The sequence below is a fragment of the Fusarium redolens genome, assembly GCF_020744475.1.
Source record: "Fusarium redolens strain MPI-CAGE-AT-0023 chromosome Unknown BKA55scaffold_22, whole genome shotgun sequence".
Classification (NCBI taxonomy): domain Eukaryota; kingdom Fungi; phylum Ascomycota; class Sordariomycetes; order Hypocreales; family Nectriaceae; genus Fusarium; species Fusarium redolens.
Genome location: NW_025763685.1, coordinates 79,018 through 99,905, shown reverse-complemented (window position 1 = coordinate 99,905; position 20,888 = coordinate 79,018). Strand labels below are relative to the sequence as shown.

Genomic DNA, 20,888 nt, shown 5'->3' with positions numbered 1-20,888 from the left:
CCGAAAGCGGAAATTTTACGCATGTAACGGAAGTTGAACAAATTGGGAGTGAAATGAGAACTGATTGATTGTAGGGATGTGTGAGAAATAGCACGATGAAGATTGGCTATGTCCAGTATGGGAATCTCTTGCGATTGCGATCACGATTATCGTCGCGCTCGATACCAGGTTCGGGCCGGTTCAAATAAAGGCATAGTAGTACGGCGAAGCTTTTCGACTGTAGCTTCAATTTGCTTGATGTCTTATTGCCCTGGTGAATGAATCCTGCGTTTCTTCGGCAATCTCTGTTGCAGATGGTATGTCTTGCAGCTATGTAGTCGATTACAGTAGCTGGGATCCTGTCTCTGTCTCACGCTGCTTCATGTCGTGGAACCGACGAGGATCGAACCGCGGATATGGAAGCTCTGTAGGAAAATATAAAAGAGTGTTGATGAGAGATGGAGATTAAAGTTGAGAAAATGATTAGGTGGCCGAATGAAGAGCTCTTTCTGGTTCTGCCTGAGGTAGAACTTGGAAGGTGCGCTCAACCTCTTCAGGTTATCAGAGGGTTGATCCGCTTTTGACTGCTGAAGAAAAGAACGAACTTTAATTTTTTAACCGGCGCAAACGTTCTTGTCTTTGTAATCCAAGATGACAGCACAAGCTAGGATTGTTCTGTCCAAAGTCCTCTGATAACCACGAGAATGAGTGCCATGGCCAGATCGACCAGACCATACCAAGCTCGAGATTTAGTTAGGGCCGTGGTCTGAGTGGGCAATGCGCCCAATGAATCGTCACCCTGCAGTTGTAGACTATCGATGAGCCTTTCTCATTGCTCGCCCTCTCATCGCCATTTTCCAGCTGCAAATCATGTCTTTTTTGAACGTCGATATGTCTGAGACAGAACAGTTTTCGTCCGCACCTCAATTCCCTCATCTTCTTGGCAAGGAAAATTACAAAGTTGTACGCCATCAAACTTATCTCCAAGCCTGATCCGAGGCCACATCCACCACAAACACGTCTATCGTCCAATTGGATCATTGCGGAGTCTGCCAGATTGTGCATGCTTCCCTGCATTTGGCGCATCCTTTGAACCCTCCATCTCATCACCGTAACTTCGCATCGGAAGTAGCCCCATGGATACAAAACTGACGACCATCACCAAGCCCTATGTCTCGTTCAGTGAGATCTCTCAAGAAGGAAAAAGGTTCAGAGCCCCTGTGCATATGATGTCAGAGATATGGTAGGCTTGCGGCGATCAGAACATCATGGTTGATCATAGGCCAGGGTAATTTATATCTTGGCAATATATGGTTAATATTAACATTGCTGGATCGAAGCACTGTCGATGGCACTGGAGCAAATGCCAAGAAAGCTGCCACACAGCACTCGGGCGATCCTGATAAATGGTCGTCCAATCAGTAAAAAGTAGCGATTTTCAGGATTATTGGTGTTCATTCCAGTTGGCTTCCTCATCTTCACCTGAGAATTAACTTTCATGCCAGGGCCATCCGTCGTAGTGCCCCTCTCAACCTTACCCCACAGTACGTCATCAGCCTCTGACAGCCTCAACGTTCAAATAATTCAGCTTGGATCATAACCTTGACCTGAGCTGCACTGTTAACATGGCCTATAATTTCGGCCTCTGTGACTGATGAATACCATGCATGTCATTCTAACAGCGATAAGGGGGGTTGAGAGAACTCTTCAATAACAAAAGATGCAGAGTTCACTGCTGTATATAGTTGATTGACAATATTACCCCAATATCCATCCATCCGTCCATGATACCACCATCCATGCTATGACCTGAGTTTCCAAACACCACCGAACCGCGCCCCGTATACATGCGCCCAGTTCCTATGCATCACTATTATACAGCCATGCTATTCAATGACAAAGGAAATAATCCATGCCTTTACTCTTCGTCAGAGTTTATGCAAACGGCTCGCGACGCCCTTTGCTAGGGCTTCGGTTTTTAACAGGGCTACGGCCTCGATCCGTCTTGCTTGGGCTCCGACGAAGTGAAGGAGTGTAAGGAGGTGCAAGAATCGTCTTCATTTTTGGCGGCGGTGTACTGTCCGTATCGGTACCATCGTCGAGCAACATGTGACGCTGCATCCTTGGTGTTTGCACAGGAACCCACATGAATCCGGGACCGTTCTCTGGGACCATGGACGGATCCTGAGGTGGAGCTGCGGGTTGTGACTGAACGGGAGGTGCTGGCTTGCTGACATATCCACCCAAGAAAAAGTTGTTCGCGAACGCGCAGAAGATAAGAACAGCGAAGAAGAATCCCTGTGAAGCGGTTAGCTTGGCGATCAGTAGTATGCTGCATGAGGTACCCACCCAAGCCTTGAGGTTCATGGCTTCGGAAAACTCGTTGATGATTTCGGCGATTTGCTTCGCGGTCACCTTGACCCTCATGATGGCTTCAGGGTTCTGTGTCATGCATTCAGACCACTCCTCGCATGCCACTCTGAGCGCGGGACGGTCGTTCTTAGCGCATCCGTTGATACTGTACTGAGTTTGGCATTCCGTAATTCTTCCCATGATCTCAATTCGTGCCATCTCGTTTGCATTTTCGATATCCGTTTTCACTGTGGTCACAATGGACCAGCCAATGTAAACAAAGACTGATACAAGGAAGAAGTTCACAATCAACTTGACCCATCTATAAAGATTGTCAGGGGCATTGGGGTGTTCATCCAACATGTGGAATAGAGATCCCAAGAAACCTCTCGGCGCTTCCTTTGTTGCCTTCTTCTTGCCACGGGTTCGTCTCGGTGCAACGCTATCTTCCGAGTCGGAGTCTGACTCTGTCCAGTGGTGCCGAATCATGCTGCTGACGTCCCTATCGAGATTATGTCTCTTTCGCTTGCGCATAAATTCTGATACGGAGAGGTCTCGAGTCGCCCGGATTTCGCCTCGACCTGGTGTATGCTTTTTGCTTGAGAAAGGAGCCTTGCTGTAACGAAAGGACTTGTCGATCTTGGAAGGACTCGTCATGCCACTCATGTTGATATCGCTCATACGGTCCGCCTCAGGAGTATCATTCGGGAAGTCGGAAACTTCTGTCTGCGCAGGGCTGTCCTCTGCACCTGAAGCTTCAGACAGCGCAAGCTCATCAAAGGGTCGTCGGGGTGTTGTAAAGGCAGGGTTGCGGAAAGGTGGCGCGGCAGCTCTCGAAGATAATTGAGGAGTGAAAGAGGATTGCGGCGGTTTCGTTTTTGAAGGTGTCCCTAAATTTGCGAAAGGATTCTTCGATTTCGAAGGGGAGGCAAAGACTACGAGTAACGGTTAGCAAAGAGCTGCCGGATATCGTTGATGGTGGAAGCTACAGCTACAGCTACAGCTGCGACGCTGGTAAAGGCTAACTTACTGTTCTGCGAGTTACTCTTTGCTGCATGTGCAAAAGGGCTTGTGGGATCCAAAGGGCCACTGTTCTGGTACTCCCAGTCCATGGGACCTTCGTAAGTTCGACGATCCATAATCGATGATAGCTATTGTGTAGCCCGAATAATTACGGTATAAGGTTCGCCAGATGGACACAAGTTGGGTTGACGCTGGGACAGCTTGAGTGAATGAAAGCTGCTGCCAAATCCAATCCATCAAAGTATCCTTCAATTCATCCGTGGCAACCAAAAAGGTCAAAGTAAACAAAGGGTGCGGGCCACCTGCCTGAGGTTTCTAGGTGGAGCTTAACGATTATGTCAGCGAACAGGGGTCGCGCCTCGCACCTGTGGCGGCTCTAGCCAGACAAAGAAAGTTGAAGGTTTGCGAATTGCCAATCTCTCATATTCACAGCTTTCGACGAATCTTCACCAACAAATTTTCAAGCACAAGGCTCTCGCGAAGTCTTTGAAGCGCTGTGAATACCAAGTTCCAACAACCGATAAAGAACTCCCAGAGCGATCTCGCACGATCAACGACGCGACGCCATGTCGGAAAGGGATTCCCCAATTGGCGAGCACGCCAATGAGCCTGTCAATGATGGCCAGGAGCAAGAATATGAAGATGCTGTCGCTGCGGCTGACTCTGATCGCGACTCCGATGCGCTGTCCGAGGTAGACGAGGATCAGTTCGAGGATTACGACCCCGAAACTGCCAACATTGAAGACCGTCCCGTCGACATCGATGAAGATGTTGCTCGCACATTGAAGGCTACAAAGCGAAAGCGCGCAGACGGAGAGGCTCCAAAGAAGCCCCGTGAAGGTCGCCGAGATAAGAAGCGCCGAGATCGAGATGAAGATATTGATATGGATGATGCAGAGGATGGGGGCAAAAAGTCACGACGATCAAGACGCGCTGTTGGTGATGGAGAGCGACGTCAACGCACTAAGCCTGCTAGTCCAGAGCCTGAGAAGGAGGAGAATTTGACACCGGCGGAGCGAAAGCAGCGAGAGCTCGACCGAATGATAGATGCGGCAATCAAGAAGCCAAGCGGTCTCAAGCGTAGGAAGAAGGATGAGATTGTAGGTTTCAAAGTGCATATGCTCAAGTTCTTCCGCTGATTTCTTTTTAACCAGGATCTTGAGGACGAGATTGATGACCTTCTAGCGGATCTCAAGGTACAGATGGAGCAGGCTTGCCAGGCTGATAACCAGGCTCGTGAGGCTGGTCAACCAGCTCTGCACAAGCTGAAGCTTCTCCCTGAGGTCACCGCTATCTTGAACCGAAACAACGTCCAACACGCCGTTCTGGACCCCGACACGAACTTTTTGCAGCACGTCAAGTTCTTCTTGGAGCCTTTGAACGACGGCTCACTTCCAGCGTACAACATCCAACGTGACATTTTCAACGCTCTCGCCAAGATGAACATCGAGAAAGAGGCACTCCTCAGCAGCGGCATCGGAAGAGTGGTGGTGTTCTATACTCGTAGCAAGAAGCCCGAACCCAGTATCAAGAGAATTGCTACACGACTTCTGGGAGAATGGAGTCGACCTATCCTAAAACGAACCGACGATTACAAGAAGCGCCAGATCGAGACCCGTGACTACGATTATGAGTTCGTATTCTCTTGCGGCTTGTTTCTTACACGTGCTAACTTTTATACCAGGTCTGCCAAGATGGCACAACGCCAGAAGACCAGCTCTCAATTCAGTCTTTCCCAGCGTCCTGCCGTCAACGCCAAGGATGCTGAGCGCGAACGTCTACTGGCCCCATCGCGAGGTAACAACTCGGCGCGCATGGTCAACTTGCCTTCGAGCTACACTGTTGCTCCCCAGAGCACCTTTATGGGCTCGCAAAACTCCAGCCACCGTCCCCTTGGTGCTGGTGGTATGGAGGCTTTCCGCAAGATGGCTCAGAAGAGCAAGAAGCGGGCTAACTAAAGCCAAAATATCCGGTTGGATCTTGTTCAGAGCTTCTCGGAACGTACCATATTCAGGCGAGCATGACGGTTGTAAGCTATTAGTTGAGACAGAAGATGGTTGATGCACGCGGGTTCTGGGTTTGGCGTTTTCGGCGTTCACATAATAGGCTATTAAACTCACCAAAATTGGAGCCCTCATGATGGGCTAATGCGAACTGCCTTTTCTTATCGTCCATGGTTGTGACTCTGATGCTTGTGATGTGAAACGCGGTTGTCCCGTGCTCTTGAGACACCAGATGATATGACCAGTGGGCTCCCACGTGGTTTTGGGGATATTCGGTCGCTGAACACATGAAAGAAAGTTGAAAGTAGTTGATATGGTGGGATGATTGACTCGGCCTTGGAATCCTACATTCTTCATGGCAACCTCGGTTCATGCTTGTGAGAGCATCTCTTCTGTCACTCTGGCATCACTTGGAGAAGCATTGCCCAACATGGCTTCAACCATAAGAGTTTAACTTGTGTAAGTGGAACACAAGCATGCCTTACTCAAAGCATAACATCCCAGATCCCCGTACAACGGAGTACGGTCCTAAAGCGCTCAAGTTGAACAAGTCTATTTTCTCACTGGGTGTACTTGAAATATGGGGTTTCACGACTGGGCTTTCGGGAAGTCTTCCTTGGTAAGTCCCTGGAGCGGTGACGTCAGATCGGGCATTGAAGCCCAAAGATTTTGGTGGTTGGAGAGGCTGGAGTTGAAATTCAATGCTTATGAATGCGAATACGATTTGGGGTAGGTATAGCAGAGAAGTCGGCAACACAAGGTAAATTGTAGTGATCATAGAGTAATATCAACATGAAGCTGAACTGAATATTGATATCTTTTGAATTAATAGTTAACTCGCCGCATCCTTGCAGAAGAACGACCTGGAGAGCCCTGTTCATGTTGTCCAAGTACCTCATGGACGTGGGGTACCTGCAAGGTCTTGGAGGAATGGCGTCAGACTCTCGAAATCTGCCAGTGAGACTGTCGATTTAGCGCGTATCTTTTTGATAACTGATACCTTCTCCAAATGCCACTAGCTGTCTGTCTCAACCCAAGCTTCGATTTCAGGCACAGGGGTTACAAGACCCGAGATCAAGTTTCTCTCGGGGGATCCAATGCTAACGAGAAGCTTCCTCTGGTGCATCGTCATAATCCTGTCAGTGAGACGTTGGGTTGCTTCAGGGTCGCGGTGAATGATATCCACATGTATAGATGCATCTCGTAGAGCGCCCGCCTTTGAGTATCGTCGTGGTTGAGGTCTCAGTCATGTCTTGTCTTGCATTCATCTGAATCTGGTGTTTTCAGATGAACCTTCAAACCAAACTTCATGTATGATATCTCTTTATGCTTTTGTCAAGACAAGAGAGTGCGCTTCCAGTTCTATTTCGGTGTCTTGTCTTTGCGCTAGAAATTAGATCGCAAAATTTGAAAATCAGATTTAACTAGTCCTGCACTTGCACTTGTAGATACCTGACCTTACAAATGATTGCAAAATCTGTTGGCTGCAAGAACCTCTCACCAACCTTCCTCATCAACCCGGACCCTGGGCTGGCTTCTTCTAGCTGCCCCTCCTCGTCTCCGACTGATTATATTCTTCCTCCTTCCTCTTCGTTTCTTCTCCAAGCAAGATTGTATCTATCACAACACCTACCGAAAGAAACCGTCGCAAGTCATTACTCGGACAACCAGATTACATTCAAGTATCCATCCATATTACAGCGTATTAGCTTACACTGGGACCAATTCACCAAGCACAGTCACTCACTGTGCTTGATTGAACCTGGTCACCTCAGATTGCGCCGCCACTTATTACTGCGCAACATCTTTTGGTTTGACTTGCAAAAGGATCTACCTGGACGCCACTGCCGCACCACGACCGCAATTACCCTACCGTGCTCATCTCCCCGATCTATTCTTCTCCTGACTCTGTCCAACACCTTCAACTGCCTGAGCGATTTTGATAATTCTTGAGAAAGCATCTCTACGAAAGAAAAAGAACAATAATAACCCCACGTCCATCGAGCGAGCACTTACAAGCGCCCCTCTTCCCCCACTTCATCTCGACATTATTTCTTACCGACGCCCAAAGGAACCCAGAAGCTGTCGCATCCGACATTACGATAAAGCCGTTGAACGATTTCACGACCCTGACCATTGACGACCTGGCGACACAGACGCCAGATATATCTCGACTTGCCCTTAGAATATAGGCCCTGCACTGTCGCGCGCAGGCAGATTTGACGAACACACCACAATGAATGGCACACAATCCCCCGACGCCCAAAAGGCATCAAATGCCAACACCAACGGAGGCAACAGTAACAATAGCAGTCTTGCAGCCAAGAAGCGGAAGAAGGACCTGAAGCCGATCATCACTATGGAGGGTACAAACCAACCAGCTGGGTATGTATAAAAAGTTTCCTTGTTGATCTTTTGAGTTCCGGTCGCATTCTGTTTTGGTTATCTATAATCTTCTTCGCATTCTTTCCCCATGTTTTGTTTTCGTTGCAACCGCACAACCCTACACAACCTTGATTTTGGGGAACTTGGTCGCACATGACTTTGACATTCACCTCGAGAACGCTGGTTTTACGGATCGCATGGCACCATCCAAAATCTCCAAAGCGCCGCTGGTCCGATGTCGCCAACGGCCTTGATACAACCCAACTACTCTAGCTACATTACACATCAGCTGTTGCTGCGGATATGAGACCAGATCCACAACTTCCATGTGCCTTGTTATGAGGGAAACAGATACTGTTTTTAGGAAGGATCAAGCACCATTCCATTCATATCGCCAAAATGGACACTCAACGAATATGGCGCGGCATTGCATCACCATACAGAAGCAGTGAGGCAGATTGAAACAAGTGTGGACACTGCTCACAGTGGCTGTTCTGGGGCCCGTGTGCTTGGGCCTTGATAGGAGGATACGACCCCATAAGTCTTGGGCATTCACCAACCTTGGATCACTCGATCGATCACTGGGTCCTCTGTACCTGATTTTGGTCTGCCCTGGAGGTGGTGCAGTCAGTCACTTGCCCGTGGCACCTTTGATTGTGCCTGAAGCTTCTGTTGGCTGATGTATGTGGAGGAGGATGAGAATGTGATGGTGATGGTTGTGCTCATGCTGTCTGATGCGATACCACCTGACTGAGTTGTCCGCCCTTTGCCATCACTTTGCATTCTCTCTTGTCGCTCTCTCTTTTTGGACTTCGCTTGGATAGCTGGATATTTGAGCCTTGAGCTCTCAAAGACCCTTTATTCGCCGGGCGGGACGCTCCGCGTTGCGCCGCGTGCCAGCCATCCCATGGTCTCTAGCAGGGCCCTAGAAAACAGAAAGCCAAGCGACTGCAGATCCGCAAAGAACGCTGAGCCCAGAGTCAAGAAAAGCGAAGCAAATCAAAACCAAAGACAAGGAGCACGCCCCCGAGTCCAGTCGGCCTCTCATCTCCATCAATTTCTCCCTCGACTTGGCCTCGCCAGTTTTTATATTATTTTCTCCTTTCTCCTGTTTTTTTTTTTGGCTTTCACTCGGGTCTTTATGCGCCCCAAACTGCAGTCAACCTCAACCGTTACCATCGTGCACCAGAAGTCTTTGTCATCTTCGTCATTTTCGCCAGATCCTTGTTCTCTCCATCACCTTTCCTTATCCCCCGCTCATAAACCGTCACGCCGCTCACCGGCTTATCTGTCGCGCGCTGCTCCCGCGATTGTCACTATTTTCACTACCTGATTGACTTGAGCTTGTGCTCCTGAAGTTGAGGAGCAGAGAAGGACAAAGAAGAAGACTCAACGCCCGACTTATTGCCAGCGCAAGCTGCGTCATGTGAAGGCACCATGACCAGCTTTCTCAAATCAAGGTTGCACTTCCCCATCCCGTTTATGCTTTGTTGGTAGCGGTTTGACGCCTAAGCTTAGGCGTGTGTTTCACCGCTGTCAGTCAATTCAGTACCCGAGTCTTTTTGGTACCGAAATGTTCAACTGGAGCGGCCAGTTGAAGGACTTGACTCGTTGCTACGTTATCGTCTGGATGATGTTTTGATGCTTCCCCGCCATTTCACTACACCCAAGCCCAATCCGGCAAAGGTCCCCCACCACGCGCAAGGCCTCAGCTCTTTCGCCGCCGTCGCTCGCCCACCAAATCTTGCGACCGTGGTTGTTTGATCTGATTGCATTGGCTCCGCCTCAATTCTCGTTCATCATCTACACGTCGCCTTGTTGCGCTGATTTTTGCCGCATCTCTACATATATTTTAAGCCACCGCTGACCTCTTTCCCCCCTTATAGATCCCACCAGCTTTCAGCCATGGCCCACTCCCCCTCTTCCTCGTCCGTTGACGACGCCGCCGAAAATACTGCAGATGAGGAGGATTCTGAAGATTACTGCAAAGGTGGTTACCACCCAGTACAAGTTGGAGAGAAGTTCAAGGATGGAAAATACACCGTTGTTCGCAAGCTAGGATGGGGTCATTTCTCAACCGTCTGGCTGTCCCGCGACAATACCAACGGCAAGCATGTCGCCCTCAAGGTCGTCCGTTCCGCCGCCCACTACACCGAGACCGCCATCGATGAGATTAAGCTTCTCAATAAGATTGTCCAAGCCAAGCCCGATCACCCCGGTCGCAAGCACGTTGTGAGTCTTTTAGATTCGTTCGAGCACAAGGGACCCCACGGCACCCACGTCTGTATGGTTTTCGAAGTGCTGGGAGAGAACTTGCTTGGTCTCATCAAGCGCTGGAATCATCGCGGCATTCCCATGCCTCTCGTCAAACAAATTACAAAGCAGGTTCTTCTGGGCCTCGACTACCTCCATCGCGAATGCGGTATCATCCACACCGACCTTAAACCAGAAAATGTCCTTATCGAGATTGGGGATGTTGAACAGATCGTTAAGCGCGTCGTCAAACCTGAATCTGCTGAAAAGGAGAACAACCGCAATGGACGGCGGCGTCGAAGGACTCTCATTACTGGCAGTCAACCATTGCCATCTCCCCTCAATACCAGCTTCAACCAGTCGAACCTTTTCCCCTCACCGAACACCCACTCTAGTCTTGCTGGTGTCCTGAACGAAGGTAAGCAAGCTACGGATCATCCTGTATTTGGCTCAACAATGACTAATGCAATTTTGTCAACAGGCAAGTCATCAAAGGAGGCATCTCCCAAACCATCCGATGATGCCCAAAAGCAGCGAGAAAAGTCTGCGTAAGTTATTCGCCACTCAACGAAGAAGTTTCATCAGACACTAACAACATTCAAGCGACCTTCTTAGTCGAGAAGTCTCGGGCATCTCTCTAGACAAGTCAAACTCACCCTCTGCTTCAACAGGCGAAAAGCGCAAGGCAGAAGATGCGCACGGTTTCGACGTTATCAGCGTCAAGATTGCAGACCTGGGCAATGCCTGCTGGGTCAATCATCATTTTACTAACGACATCCAGACAAGACAATATAGATCACCCGAGGTCATTTTGGGTTCCAAATGGGGTGCCAGCACTGATGTATGGAGTATGGCAGCTATGGTATGTACCCCGATTTTCGTGATGAAGCTGGTTCTGGCTTTTGTAGAACATTACTGACTGTGCTCATTAGGTGTTTGAGTTAATCACAGGTGATTATTTGTTTGACCCTCAGTCGGGTACCAAGTATGGAAAGGACGATGATCACATTGCTCAAATCATCGAGCTTCTTGGGCCGTTCCCCAAATCTCTATGTCTCAGCGGCAAGTGGAGTCAGGAGATCTTCAACCGAAAGGGAGAATTGCGAAACATCCATCGGCTACGGCATTGGGCTCTACCAGATGTGCTACGCGAGAAGTATCACTTCAAGGAAGACGAAGCAAAGCGTATCGCAGACTTCTTGACCCCAATGCTGGAGTTAGTACCCGAGAAACGAGCCAATGCTGGCGGTATGGCAGGTCACGTCTGGTTGGAGGATACACCTGGTATGAAGGGGCTGAAGATTGAGGGCCTGGAAGTCGGTGGCCGCGGTGAAGGCATCGACGGCTGGGCGACGGAAGTGAGAAAGAGATAAAGTGATTATAGACGCTTCGGGCATGTCGAACACAGAGAAACAAGCGAAACACAAGTCGACAGTCCAAGGCAACCCACATGACTGACGCATGTGGGATTGACTGGTCTTTTTTTATATTGTTTTTTTGATGATCCACACGAACGGCTTGCGGTGCTACATTACACTGGTGCATCTTGACGATCTGGAACAGCGGCATCGTATCAAGCGAGCCGGGTATGAATGTATGTAGGAAGGGGGAAAGCATATGTAAGGGGAAAAAGATTCACGACTTGTCCACTGTCTTAGCGCTCTTTGGTCTAGATCATGATGAATCTTGGAGGATGTTAGGCTTACGGTATTACATGGAAGACTTGACAGAAGCGGTTGTTGGAATTACCTTGGTCAGAAGACTGTATTGCTGAAAATGATAGACTTGACATGTTTTACGGCGATGATATGAGATTGTGGCGTGATGGGTTTGTTGAGAGGTGAGAGCTTGGGTTGGATGGGAGAGGTTACGTTCATGACGTCTTTAACGAAGTTCGGTATGCTGTTCGCAGCATGTGATAGATGAGTGCAAGCTGTGTTGTTATCGTCTCGTCGGACCTTGAAGAGTAAGCGGAAGAGGATGATGGCATGGCATGGCATGGGAAGAAAGATATGAGCAATTGAAGGTATGACCTCCATAGTGCCAGCCTTCATACAGCCAACGTTCTCAAGAGCTGTTCACAGACTCAAAGGGCTTATAGTTCATTGCGATACAGAGAACCTTATCATTACCAATGTTCTTCGGAGGATGACTGCTCTCAACAACTCCTAATTGAGGAACTCTTGCAGATGACCATCATGCACACACCAGTCTCTGGCCAGTAACATTCGCAGGCAACAGGAGAGCGTATCAGGAAACTACCGGATCGCTTACAGTTCCCCCACCGAGAAAAGTTGCGTAGCAAGCAAAGATTCATGACCCAAAACTCTCTTTGATAGACTGGTCCAGGGTGAGCAAGTTCCAAAGTATTGCGTTATTAAACAAACCCAAACCTCATTCCCGTATTTGTCAACACCATGGTGCTCGTATAGAATTACATAGTAGATACAGATCATTTCTTGCCCTTGCCTCGGCGCTTCTTAACGCTTGCGGCTGGACCGTCATCGTCTTCCTCCTTGATCCCTGACTTGCCCACCTCGATCATGGGAGGCTCACTCTTGTCACTAGCGAAATCTTCATGAGCGCTCTCACCATCTGTGGGAGCATCTTCGGCGGCATCGAGAACCTCTTTCATGATGCGCTTTCCCTCGTCAATCTCTCCGTTGAGAGCACCGCATGACATGCACCTCCATTGCCCGACCTCAGAGAGCGTTTTGGTTCCTGGAGGAGCTTGGCCATTGACAAGTCGGCATGACTTGCAGATGAGAACAATGCGATTCTTGGGCGCAGTCTCATCCTCGCCAAGAAGAACGTCAAAGATGCGATCGTACCAGTGAGATTCAGGGGGTCCGGTCTGGTATGAGGCGTAACCAGTGGGCATCGGTGGAGGCTGAGGAGTACCCGGGACGACAGGGGGAGGAGGAGGCTCAGAGAATTCGGCGTTGGGAGCAAACTCAGCACTTGGTTCCATAGGGTTTGGAGCCGGCACGGGGCTATGGGCGCGCTGGATGTTGGCTGTCGGAGGAGGGGGCATGCGCGTTCGTCCAGGAGCTCCCTGCGGAGGACCATTAGGGCGCAGCTTGTTGGGTGTATCGTCGGCATTCTGTTCACCATCCTTCTTCTTGCCCTTGCTCTTGCCATCAGCCCCGCCGTACTTCTCGATCAATTCCATGGTAGAGTCATATTTAGTGGCATCCTTGAGTTTCTGGATCGTCTTCGCGCGCTCCTGCTGATGGTCCTTGAGACGAGCGCTCAGGCTCTCGATGCGAAAGTTGTAATATGCGGCAAGGGTCGTGCGTGTAACGTAGATGCTGTCATGATCTCGTCAGCCCGAGTCGCATGCTCAGGGTTCAGGGAGGACTTACAGTATTGGGCCACCGGTAAGCCCGCCCCATTCGAAAGCGCCGAGATGGTTATATCCGACGACGAGTAGGAGGACGATCGCATAGACGAGATAGGCGAAGCTGAGGTAGAGTGTCCAGATGACGCGAGCGCGGCGAGAGCTTGCGCGGACCTTGTCGAGGGTTGCTTGGGTGTCGGTGATTTTGGTCGACAGGGTAGAGAGGGTCTTCTCGAAGGAGGCAGTCGAGGAGGATTCGCCCTAGAAAGCAGCCGTTAGCTTGAGCAATGAAGTCATCCAGCGACGACGACTTACCCCCCAGGGCCAAAAGGCCACCATTTTGATCAAAGTAACAGTGGGGGGAGATTTGAGGATAGAAGTACACAAAGGAAAGACGACAGAATGGAACGAAAATAGAAGGGAAAGTATGCCCAAGATTTGGGCGAAACAGGAAAAAAAGGTCGCGGTACGAAGAAAAGGTTGGAGAAGTGAAGGATAGACAAGAGATGTGATGTAAAGGAATGGTGAAGTTGTGACTGTAGCTTCTCGCCAGGAGTGACCTCATTCAGCTGAGCTTGAGCATGTGGGCAGCCTAGAACAGATTTGAGAATCCAGGCAGGACCCGAAAGGACAGGGAGGGAGCTGTAGCCTGTAGCCTGTAGGGGCCTGTAGTGGCGCCACCGATGCCAAAATTGGAAGCTTGAAGATCAATTGAGCTTAACAACCAGAGGGAACTTGATGACAGTCATGGCTAATAAATTAGAGGTTTCAATTGACAGGCTCATGCTCAAGATGTAATGACCTGAAGTACTTGAACTACTCAAGACTACTTCTATTCGGGTCCGTAGTAGAGTGACTTATCACTGTTCCATATTGAACATCAAGTTACAAGTTACAGGTCATGTTCCAGGAGAACGAGTTACACAACCTGCAGCAATGGGTCAGCCACCTGGAAAGATCCTGAATATCCTTTTAATGTCTTGTATCCTCCGTATCTAGCACAAAAGCCTCCATATATCAAGGACATCGAATAACTCTCAATCCGAAGGATACAAGCCATCGCTGACATGGAAACGTGGAATGCGGCCCCTGAGCGGCTGAGCCACAATCATTAAACGCCACAATCCTACCCCAGACATTTGACGGGATCGGTCATGGCTCGGAAGCAAGTGCTGTAACTCTGTCCATTGAGACCCTGCAACTCCTTTCATCAGGTAACAACTGCCAACTTTCGCATTGTCATGAAGGCATTTTGTTGAGTTGCTTACTTCTTTCTTCACATCTCTCTTCTATACTTTCTTTTTTCTCTTTGTATTTTCCTGCCTCAAAGATTCGTATTTAATATTTAAATTACGCGCGTCCCTTGGTATCTTAAGGCGTTGGTCTTTGACCCAAGGGAGCCATCATGTTCCAAGTTAGTTCTCCGTGATAATTATCTATTTATGCCTCATATGGGCAGCGACTAACATGTTCCAGCGGTTCAAAAGCGCCATCGACCGGACCATCGCCGAAGAACAAGCCCGCTCACAGACAGCTTCGCAGTCCAGGAGCCCTTCGAGAACCGGCTCAACATCGTCGCGCAAAGGTGATGGTACACCAGCTCAACGCGCAAAGGCTAGGAAGCAAGCTGCAGATGCTGGTGACGCACCTAACCCAGACCCTGCCGTATTCGAAGCCGCTTTTGTGATCGACGACGAGAGTGAGCCGAGCCGAGCTGCTACCCCAATGCCTCCAGCTGCGAACGACGATGCAAAGATCGATAATGGCAACACTCAGAACAACGGATCGGATGAGAAGACCGCAGATGCTGCCAAGGATGAGGCCAGTTCGGGCAAGAACCACGATGGTGGAGCTGACGCTTCAGCAGCCAAGCCAGAGGCGACGAAGTCTCAAGAGTTGAGCCCTGAGATCCGCCAGAAGCTGCGCAAACTGGAGAAGCTCGAGGCAACCTATCCCGGTAAGGCCATATCTACGAATGCGCACGCCAGGGGAAGAAAACTAATACATGTTCAAAGAATTACTTCGATCTTACCGTGTTGCCCATAGGCGAGCGACAGCAATCGAACCATTCGAGAAAGCCCTCCGAGAAAACACCCCCTTGACTTCTATCAGCGACCCCGAAGCTCTTGTCGAGTATCTCAACCAACTGAACCTCCGAAGCGACATGGTGATGCAGGAGCTGAAGAAGGTTTCGACAGATAAGGAAGAGTTGCAGAAAAAGCACAACGAAACCGAGGAAAAGGCCAAGAAATTAGAGGAAGAGCTTGCCGCACTCAAGTCAGGAGACTCTACTCAGCCAAAGACAGAGGAATCTGAAGCTCCCAAGGACGATAAGCACGAAGATACACCCCCTGAGGTCCCCGAAAAGTCTAAATCTCCTGTTTCCTCCGTCATCGGAATGTTCTCGCCCAAGCATAAGCCGCAAAGGCCTCTATCTGAGGTTACTGAATCCAAGGACAAGAACGAGGAGTTCTTCTCTTACGACGATGAAATTCCCCAGCTTCAAGCTGACCTTACCTCGAAGTCTGAGGAAATTGAGAAGCTCAAGTCCGAGGTCGAGGGTCTCCAGAAGGAGCTTACTACCGTCAAGGAGAACAGCGCTGGCCTGGTCGAGAACTTGGAGAATGCGACTCGGGAGCTCAGCGAGTCTCGCGATGCTGCCGCCGCCAAGGAATCCCTGCTGACCCAGCTTGATGAGCGCAACAAGGAGATCGAGTCTCTGAACCAACGATTAGAAGAGGCGCAAAAGCAACTCAAACAGCTCGAGGAAGACAAGAGCACGCATATAGCCAAGGTTGATGAATTGGAGGTTTCACTTGCTTCATCAGACAAGCGCGCGAGCGAACTGGACGCTGAGTTGGCCAAGGCCTCAAACGCAAAGAACATCTCCAAGAAACTGATCGATGACCTTAACAGCCAGATCGAGCTTCTGAAGAAGGAAAGGTCTGAAAGTCAGACCAAGATTGACGATCTAACCAAGAAATTGGAGTCGAAGCCTGTTCCTGCTACACCCACTCCTGTTGCAACTCCAGCGCCTGCGGCTTCACATCCTGCCGCGGCTACGGGCGGCGGGAATAAGAAGAAGAACAAAAAGAAGAAGGGCAAGGGCGGTGCCGGCGGTGCTTCTGCTGCTCCAGCTGTAGAGGCCGCTGTGGAGACTCCTGAGCCAGCAACTCCCGCTGAACCTGAAGGAAATGCTGAGCTTGAGGCTGAGATCGCTAAGCTGAAGGAGGAGGTTGCTGAGAAGGATACGCAGATTGAGCGTCTGAGCAGGAGGCGCAAGACTGAGGAGGACCTGCGCGAGGAGATTGAGTCGCTTCAAGAGAACCTGCTCACAATTGGTCAAGATCATGTTGAGGCCAAGGAGAAGATTAAGGAGCTCGAGGCTGAGAAGTTGGAACTTAAGACACAGATTGCTGATCTTGAGAAGAATATCAACTCATCTGCTTCGGATGCCGAAGCTAGCACCAAGCTGCGAAGCGAGATGGATTCGTTGAAGACGGAATACGACGAGCTCAAGGAGAAGACGAACACCCTGCAAGCCGATCTGGGCGCTGCTCAGCAACTGGCCCAGAACCGATTCAAGGACCTTACAGAACTACGTGAGGTGCTACAGAAGGCGCAGCCTGAGTTGAAGAGCCTGCGCCAGGAGTCTGCTACACTGAAGACTACGAGGGAAGAGCTCGCAACCAAGACCAAGGAGCTCAAGGATATGGAGAAGCGAGAGAAGGATCTCAAGCGAGATGTGGAGCGTGTTCAAAAGCTTGCGTCGGACCGCGAGACTGAGATTAAGGGTCTACAGGAGAAGTTGGCAACCGAGACAAACGCCAAGCTTCGTCTTGAGGATGCTCAACGGGTATCTGGACGGGATCTTCGCCGATCTGAAGCTGAAAAGGTTGAGATTAGTGCAAAGGCCGAGAAGACGGAGCAAGAGATCAAGGCGGTTCAGGAAGAGCTCGGCAAGCTGCGACCCAAGGTGAAGGAACTTGAAGAGCAGATGAACAAGTTGAAGCGGGAGAAGACGGCAGCGCAAGAGGAGGCCGAGTTCAAGACGCAGCAGTACAGCAATGCCCAGGGCCTTTTGAGTAGTATGCGAGACCAGACGGCGGAGATGTCTGTGCAGTTGAAGGAGTCCAAGTCGCAGGCTGAGTCGCTGGAGGAGGAGCTTGCTGAGGTTCAGCGACTACTCCAGGAGCGTACCCGTGAGGGTGAGACGATGCGACGACTGTTGGCGGATGTGGATGAGCGTGCCGATAACAAGGTTCGAGAGATGAGGGCACGAATGGAGGCAGCTGTTGAGGAGCGAGATCGAATCGAGGACGAATCGAGTACCCTTGCGCGACGCAAGACACGCGAGACAGAAGACTTGAAGCTGAAGCTGAAGGATCTGGAGCGCGAGGTCAAGACTCTGACACATGAACGAGATGAGCTCGAGCAACGTGAGAAGGAGTGGCGCCGACGACGAGAAGAGCTTGAATCGGTGGAAGAGAAGGCTGAAGCCGAGGCGGATGAGCTCCGAACAACAGCATCACAACTTCGCACAGCTTTGGATGCATCAGAGAAGCAAGTTCGCGATGTGGAGAAGCAGCGAGCTGAGTTACGACGAATGTTGGAGGAGTCAAGGCAACGATACGAGAAGCTATCCAAGGATCTCAAGTCAGCGCAGACCAAGCTCGTAGCCAGTTCAAGCCGCAGTTCGTTCGACTCGGTGCGAAGCGGAAGCAATGGCTCGCCAGCGGCTGGTGGAGCTCCAGATACGGTCTATCTAAAGACAATTCTGCTGCAGTTCCTGGAACAAAAGGATACCAAGCTAAGAGCTCAGCTTGTACCGGTGCTGGGCAAGCTATTGCGCTTTGACAAGTAAGTATTTACTACCTTACCTACAACCTTGATGGACATTGGCTAATCTAGTGTAACAGGACGGACGAGCAAAAGTGGCAGAAGGCAGTGCAGCATATCGAGGTTAAATAAATGATGCCTGGTGAAGGGGACTTGGAATGCATGGAATGGCGTTTGGTTTGGGTAACGCCGCTGAGGTCTGTAATGAGACGATATCGGATACAAGTGTAGGATTACTGTGAATGAACAATCGAGTGCTGTTGGAACTGTCAATGTAGAGGATCGTGATGGTGTTGATGTTGAAGCTATGGTGGGGCACCATCTTAAGCCCACGCCTCCCCTTAGCAGTCATGACACGCTATGAAGCCATTACTGCATCTTAGAGGCCAATTCACCCGTTGATATCTAAATAAGGTAATTTGTGGCTTGGCTGATCAACGTTTCTTCAACCTTTTCTCTGTAAGCTTGTGAAGATCGCGATGAGTACCGATCAATTCATCATATTGACCCCACGTCGACGTCATGATAGAGCCTCACACAGCAAAAGACTCCAATTGCTGTTTCGCCTTGTCATACCCTTTCTCTCGCAATTATCGGACCACTTCCTCCGCCATCTTTCGTCATGGACTGAAGCTCCTGCTGCAGAAGAGAAAGTCCTGACCTCATCATGAGCTCGTCATTGGGCGTACGGAGGCCATAAGATGCGCATTGTTTGAGCTGCCAGCTCTTGCCAGTTGCAGTTTCTACTTTTTATTGTGTAGCTTCCCCTCTTTTTATCGAAGAATTGTTTGTTATAAGAATCATGTCCAGGCAGTTTCTTAGACTTGGCTCCAGAAGCTTTCTTGCACCTTCACTTCGCCTTACGACTCCTTTTGTTAAGAACTCTTGTATCACAACTTCAAATCAACTACGAACTTTTGAGTCCAGTGCCAGAAGGGACTTTCAGTACACTACAAATAAAATGTCAGGAACACAACCAGCAAGTGGTGGTGAGCACCGAGACTTTTCTCGAGATGCTTTGTTTGATCTCTCGGGCAAGGTTGCTCTCGTAACAGGTACGTCTATCAACGACATGCTCATTGCGCAGTGTGCTAACAGATACAGGTGGTGGCTCTGGTATCGGTCTCATGGCTACTCAAGCCCTCGCCGTCAACGGTGCAAAGGTCTACATCACCGGCCGCACAAAGGAGAAGCTCGATCGCGTCGTCGAGAAGTACGGCAAGAACATCGCCGGCGAGATCATACCCATCCAAGCCGACATCGGTAACAAGGAGGGTATTCAGAAGCTCTATGAGGAGTACTCCTCCAAGGAGAACTGCCTCTGCATTCTCGTCAACAACGCTGGTATCTCAAGCAACTCTTTCCAGGTCGAGGCCGATTCTGCGCAGGAGATGAAGGAGAACCTTTTCGATAACAAGGATGCTACGTTTGAGGACTGGAACTCGACTTATAACACGAATGTTACGGGTGTGTACTTCACCACCGCTGCTTTCTTGCCTCTTCTGCAGAAGAGTAGTGAGAAGCATCAGGGCTGGAGCTCAACTGTCATCAACATCAGCTCCATCAGCGGCCTTATCCAGAAGTCTCAGCACCACTTTGCCTACAACGCCTCCAAGGGTGCTGCCGTGCATCTCACACGCATGCTCGCCGCCGAGATCGTCAGCAACAAGCTCAAGATTCGCGTCAACAGCATCGCCCCCGGTGTTTTCCCCTCTGAGATGACCACCGATGGCAGCGATGAGGCGCAGAAGAGCTTTATCCCCAAAGAAAAGTATGAGGAGAAGGTTCCCGCTGGACGGGCTGGAAAGGATCAGGATATGGCTGCTACAGTGCTGTTCTTTGCTACGAACCAGTATTTGGTGGGACAGACTGTTGCTGTTGATGGAGGTTACACTATTGCCGCTGGTCAGTAAGGGAAGGGGACATGAACTGTACTATAGAAGGACATGACATAATGAATCAACCGTAATGATTGCCAAAGACAACTACAATTCGTGAGGGGGTGATTATATTTTCGGTGGTCAAATGGGTTATATTCACTGGCATAGCTGCGGCGCGGCTTGCAAAGCGAACACCAGCTGGAAGTGAAGGAAGGATTCTCAGTCGTGGTAACATGTCCCTCCAGCTTGAGGCTGTATTAGTAGAAGTTACAGCGCGATAAGAAGTTCAGTAGAGATCGTGTACCCTCCACGTCGATTCGCACGGAGAATCACTTGCTAAGGATGAAACAGCCAGTGAGCGATAATGTCAATCGATCTTCTAAAGTGACTACTGACTGCCCAACGCCATGTCATTTACCCAAAAGACAATTGCTAAAGACTGATCTCTCCATTTCGTAACCTCTAAGGACACTCACTCAATGCAACCCGGATTGGCAAAGAAGCAGCTCACCACCCCCAACAAAAAGAAAACAACGCCAACGACCTACAATTTCGGACGCCAAAAATGCAAAAGAGAAACTCCGGTACAGGGAATCGAACCCTGGGCTCCGCGGTACTTGGATCTCTCAGGTTATGAGAGCGCGAAATGTTAGCCACTACACCATACCGGATGCTAATTGGTTGAGAGTCAGATTTGCAGATTGAAACTATATTCGCAAGACCAGATTGAGAGTTAAACAAAATCGTGAAGAGTCAATAATATCGTGATAGATGATGGGGTTCGACTTGGCTCTCGTAAGGGCTACATACCATACAGAACGTTATGGCGACTCT

At 49.8% G+C, this 20,888-nt stretch overlaps 6 protein-coding genes and 1 non-coding gene across 7 annotated transcripts; 4 read left to right on the top strand and 3 right to left on the bottom strand.

Moving 5' to 3' along the window:
* Positions 1 to 1,420: 1,420 nt before the first annotated feature.
* On the bottom strand, positions 1,421 to 3,761 carry BKA55DRAFT_654309 (Di-sulfide bridge nucleocytoplasmic transport domain-containing protein). The gene is made up of 3 exons (XM_046197391.1): positions 3,362 to 3,761; positions 2,329 to 3,266; positions 1,421 to 2,277 (listed from the first exon to the last, which is right to left on the bottom strand). Exons 1-3 carry the CDS (start codon positions 3,468 to 3,470, stop codon positions 1,915 to 1,917), a joined length of 1,410 nt encoding a protein of 469 aa, XP_046043072.1. The 5' UTR covers positions 3,471 to 3,761; the 3' UTR covers positions 1,421 to 1,914.
* A 159-nt stretch (positions 3,762 to 3,920) lies between these two features.
* Positions 3,921 to 5,312, top strand: BKA55DRAFT_598670 (uncharacterized protein; the record flags this gene model as incomplete). Its single annotated transcript, XM_046196276.1, has 3 exons — positions 3,921 to 4,454; positions 4,509 to 4,987; positions 5,039 to 5,312. The coding sequence occupies 3 exons, from the start codon at positions 3,921 to 3,923 to the stop codon at positions 5,310 to 5,312; spliced, it is 1,287 nt and encodes a 428-aa protein (XP_046043071.1).
* Positions 5,313 to 7,593: 2,281 nt separating this feature from the next.
* Positions 7,594 to 8,194, top strand: BKA55DRAFT_545137 (uncharacterized protein; the record flags this gene model as incomplete). The annotated part of the gene is made up of 2 exons (XM_046190784.1): positions 7,594 to 7,742; positions 8,032 to 8,194. 2 exons carry the CDS (start codon positions 7,594 to 7,596, stop codon positions 8,192 to 8,194), a joined length of 312 nt encoding a protein of 103 aa, XP_046043070.1.
* A 1,453-nt stretch (positions 8,195 to 9,647) lies between these two features.
* On the top strand, positions 9,648 to 11,368 carry BKA55DRAFT_525956 (kinase-like domain-containing protein; the record flags this gene model as incomplete). Its single annotated transcript, XM_046188791.1, has 4 exons — positions 9,648 to 10,413; positions 10,477 to 10,543; positions 10,599 to 10,857; positions 10,928 to 11,368. The coding sequence occupies 4 exons, from the start codon at positions 9,648 to 9,650 to the stop codon at positions 11,366 to 11,368; spliced, it is 1,533 nt and encodes a 510-aa protein (XP_046043069.1).
* A 1,079-nt stretch (positions 11,369 to 12,447) lies between these two features.
* BKA55DRAFT_525831 (uncharacterized protein) lies at positions 12,448 to 13,674 on the bottom strand (the record flags this gene model as incomplete). The annotated part of the gene is made up of 3 exons (XM_046188786.1): positions 12,448 to 13,306; positions 13,361 to 13,596; positions 13,651 to 13,674. 3 exons carry the CDS (start codon positions 13,672 to 13,674, stop codon positions 12,448 to 12,450), a joined length of 1,119 nt encoding a protein of 372 aa, XP_046043068.1.
* An 826-nt stretch (positions 13,675 to 14,500) lies between these two features.
* BKA55DRAFT_654300 (uncharacterized protein) lies at positions 14,501 to 20,268 on the top strand. Its single transcript, XM_046197390.1, has 6 exons — positions 14,501 to 14,749; positions 14,812 to 15,292; positions 15,351 to 18,195; positions 18,406 to 18,412; positions 19,097 to 19,229; positions 19,279 to 20,268. The coding sequence occupies exons 1-6, from the start codon at positions 14,741 to 14,743 to the stop codon at positions 20,085 to 20,087; spliced, it is 4,284 nt and encodes a 1,427-aa protein (XP_046043067.1). The 5' UTR covers positions 14,501 to 14,740; the 3' UTR covers positions 20,088 to 20,268.
* A 365-nt stretch (positions 20,269 to 20,633) lies between these two features.
* BKA55DRAFT_t287 lies at positions 20,634 to 20,725 on the bottom strand. The gene has a single exon. It is a non-coding gene; the product is annotated as a tRNA-Glu (tRNA).
* Positions 20,726 to 20,888: the final 163 nt, after the last annotated feature.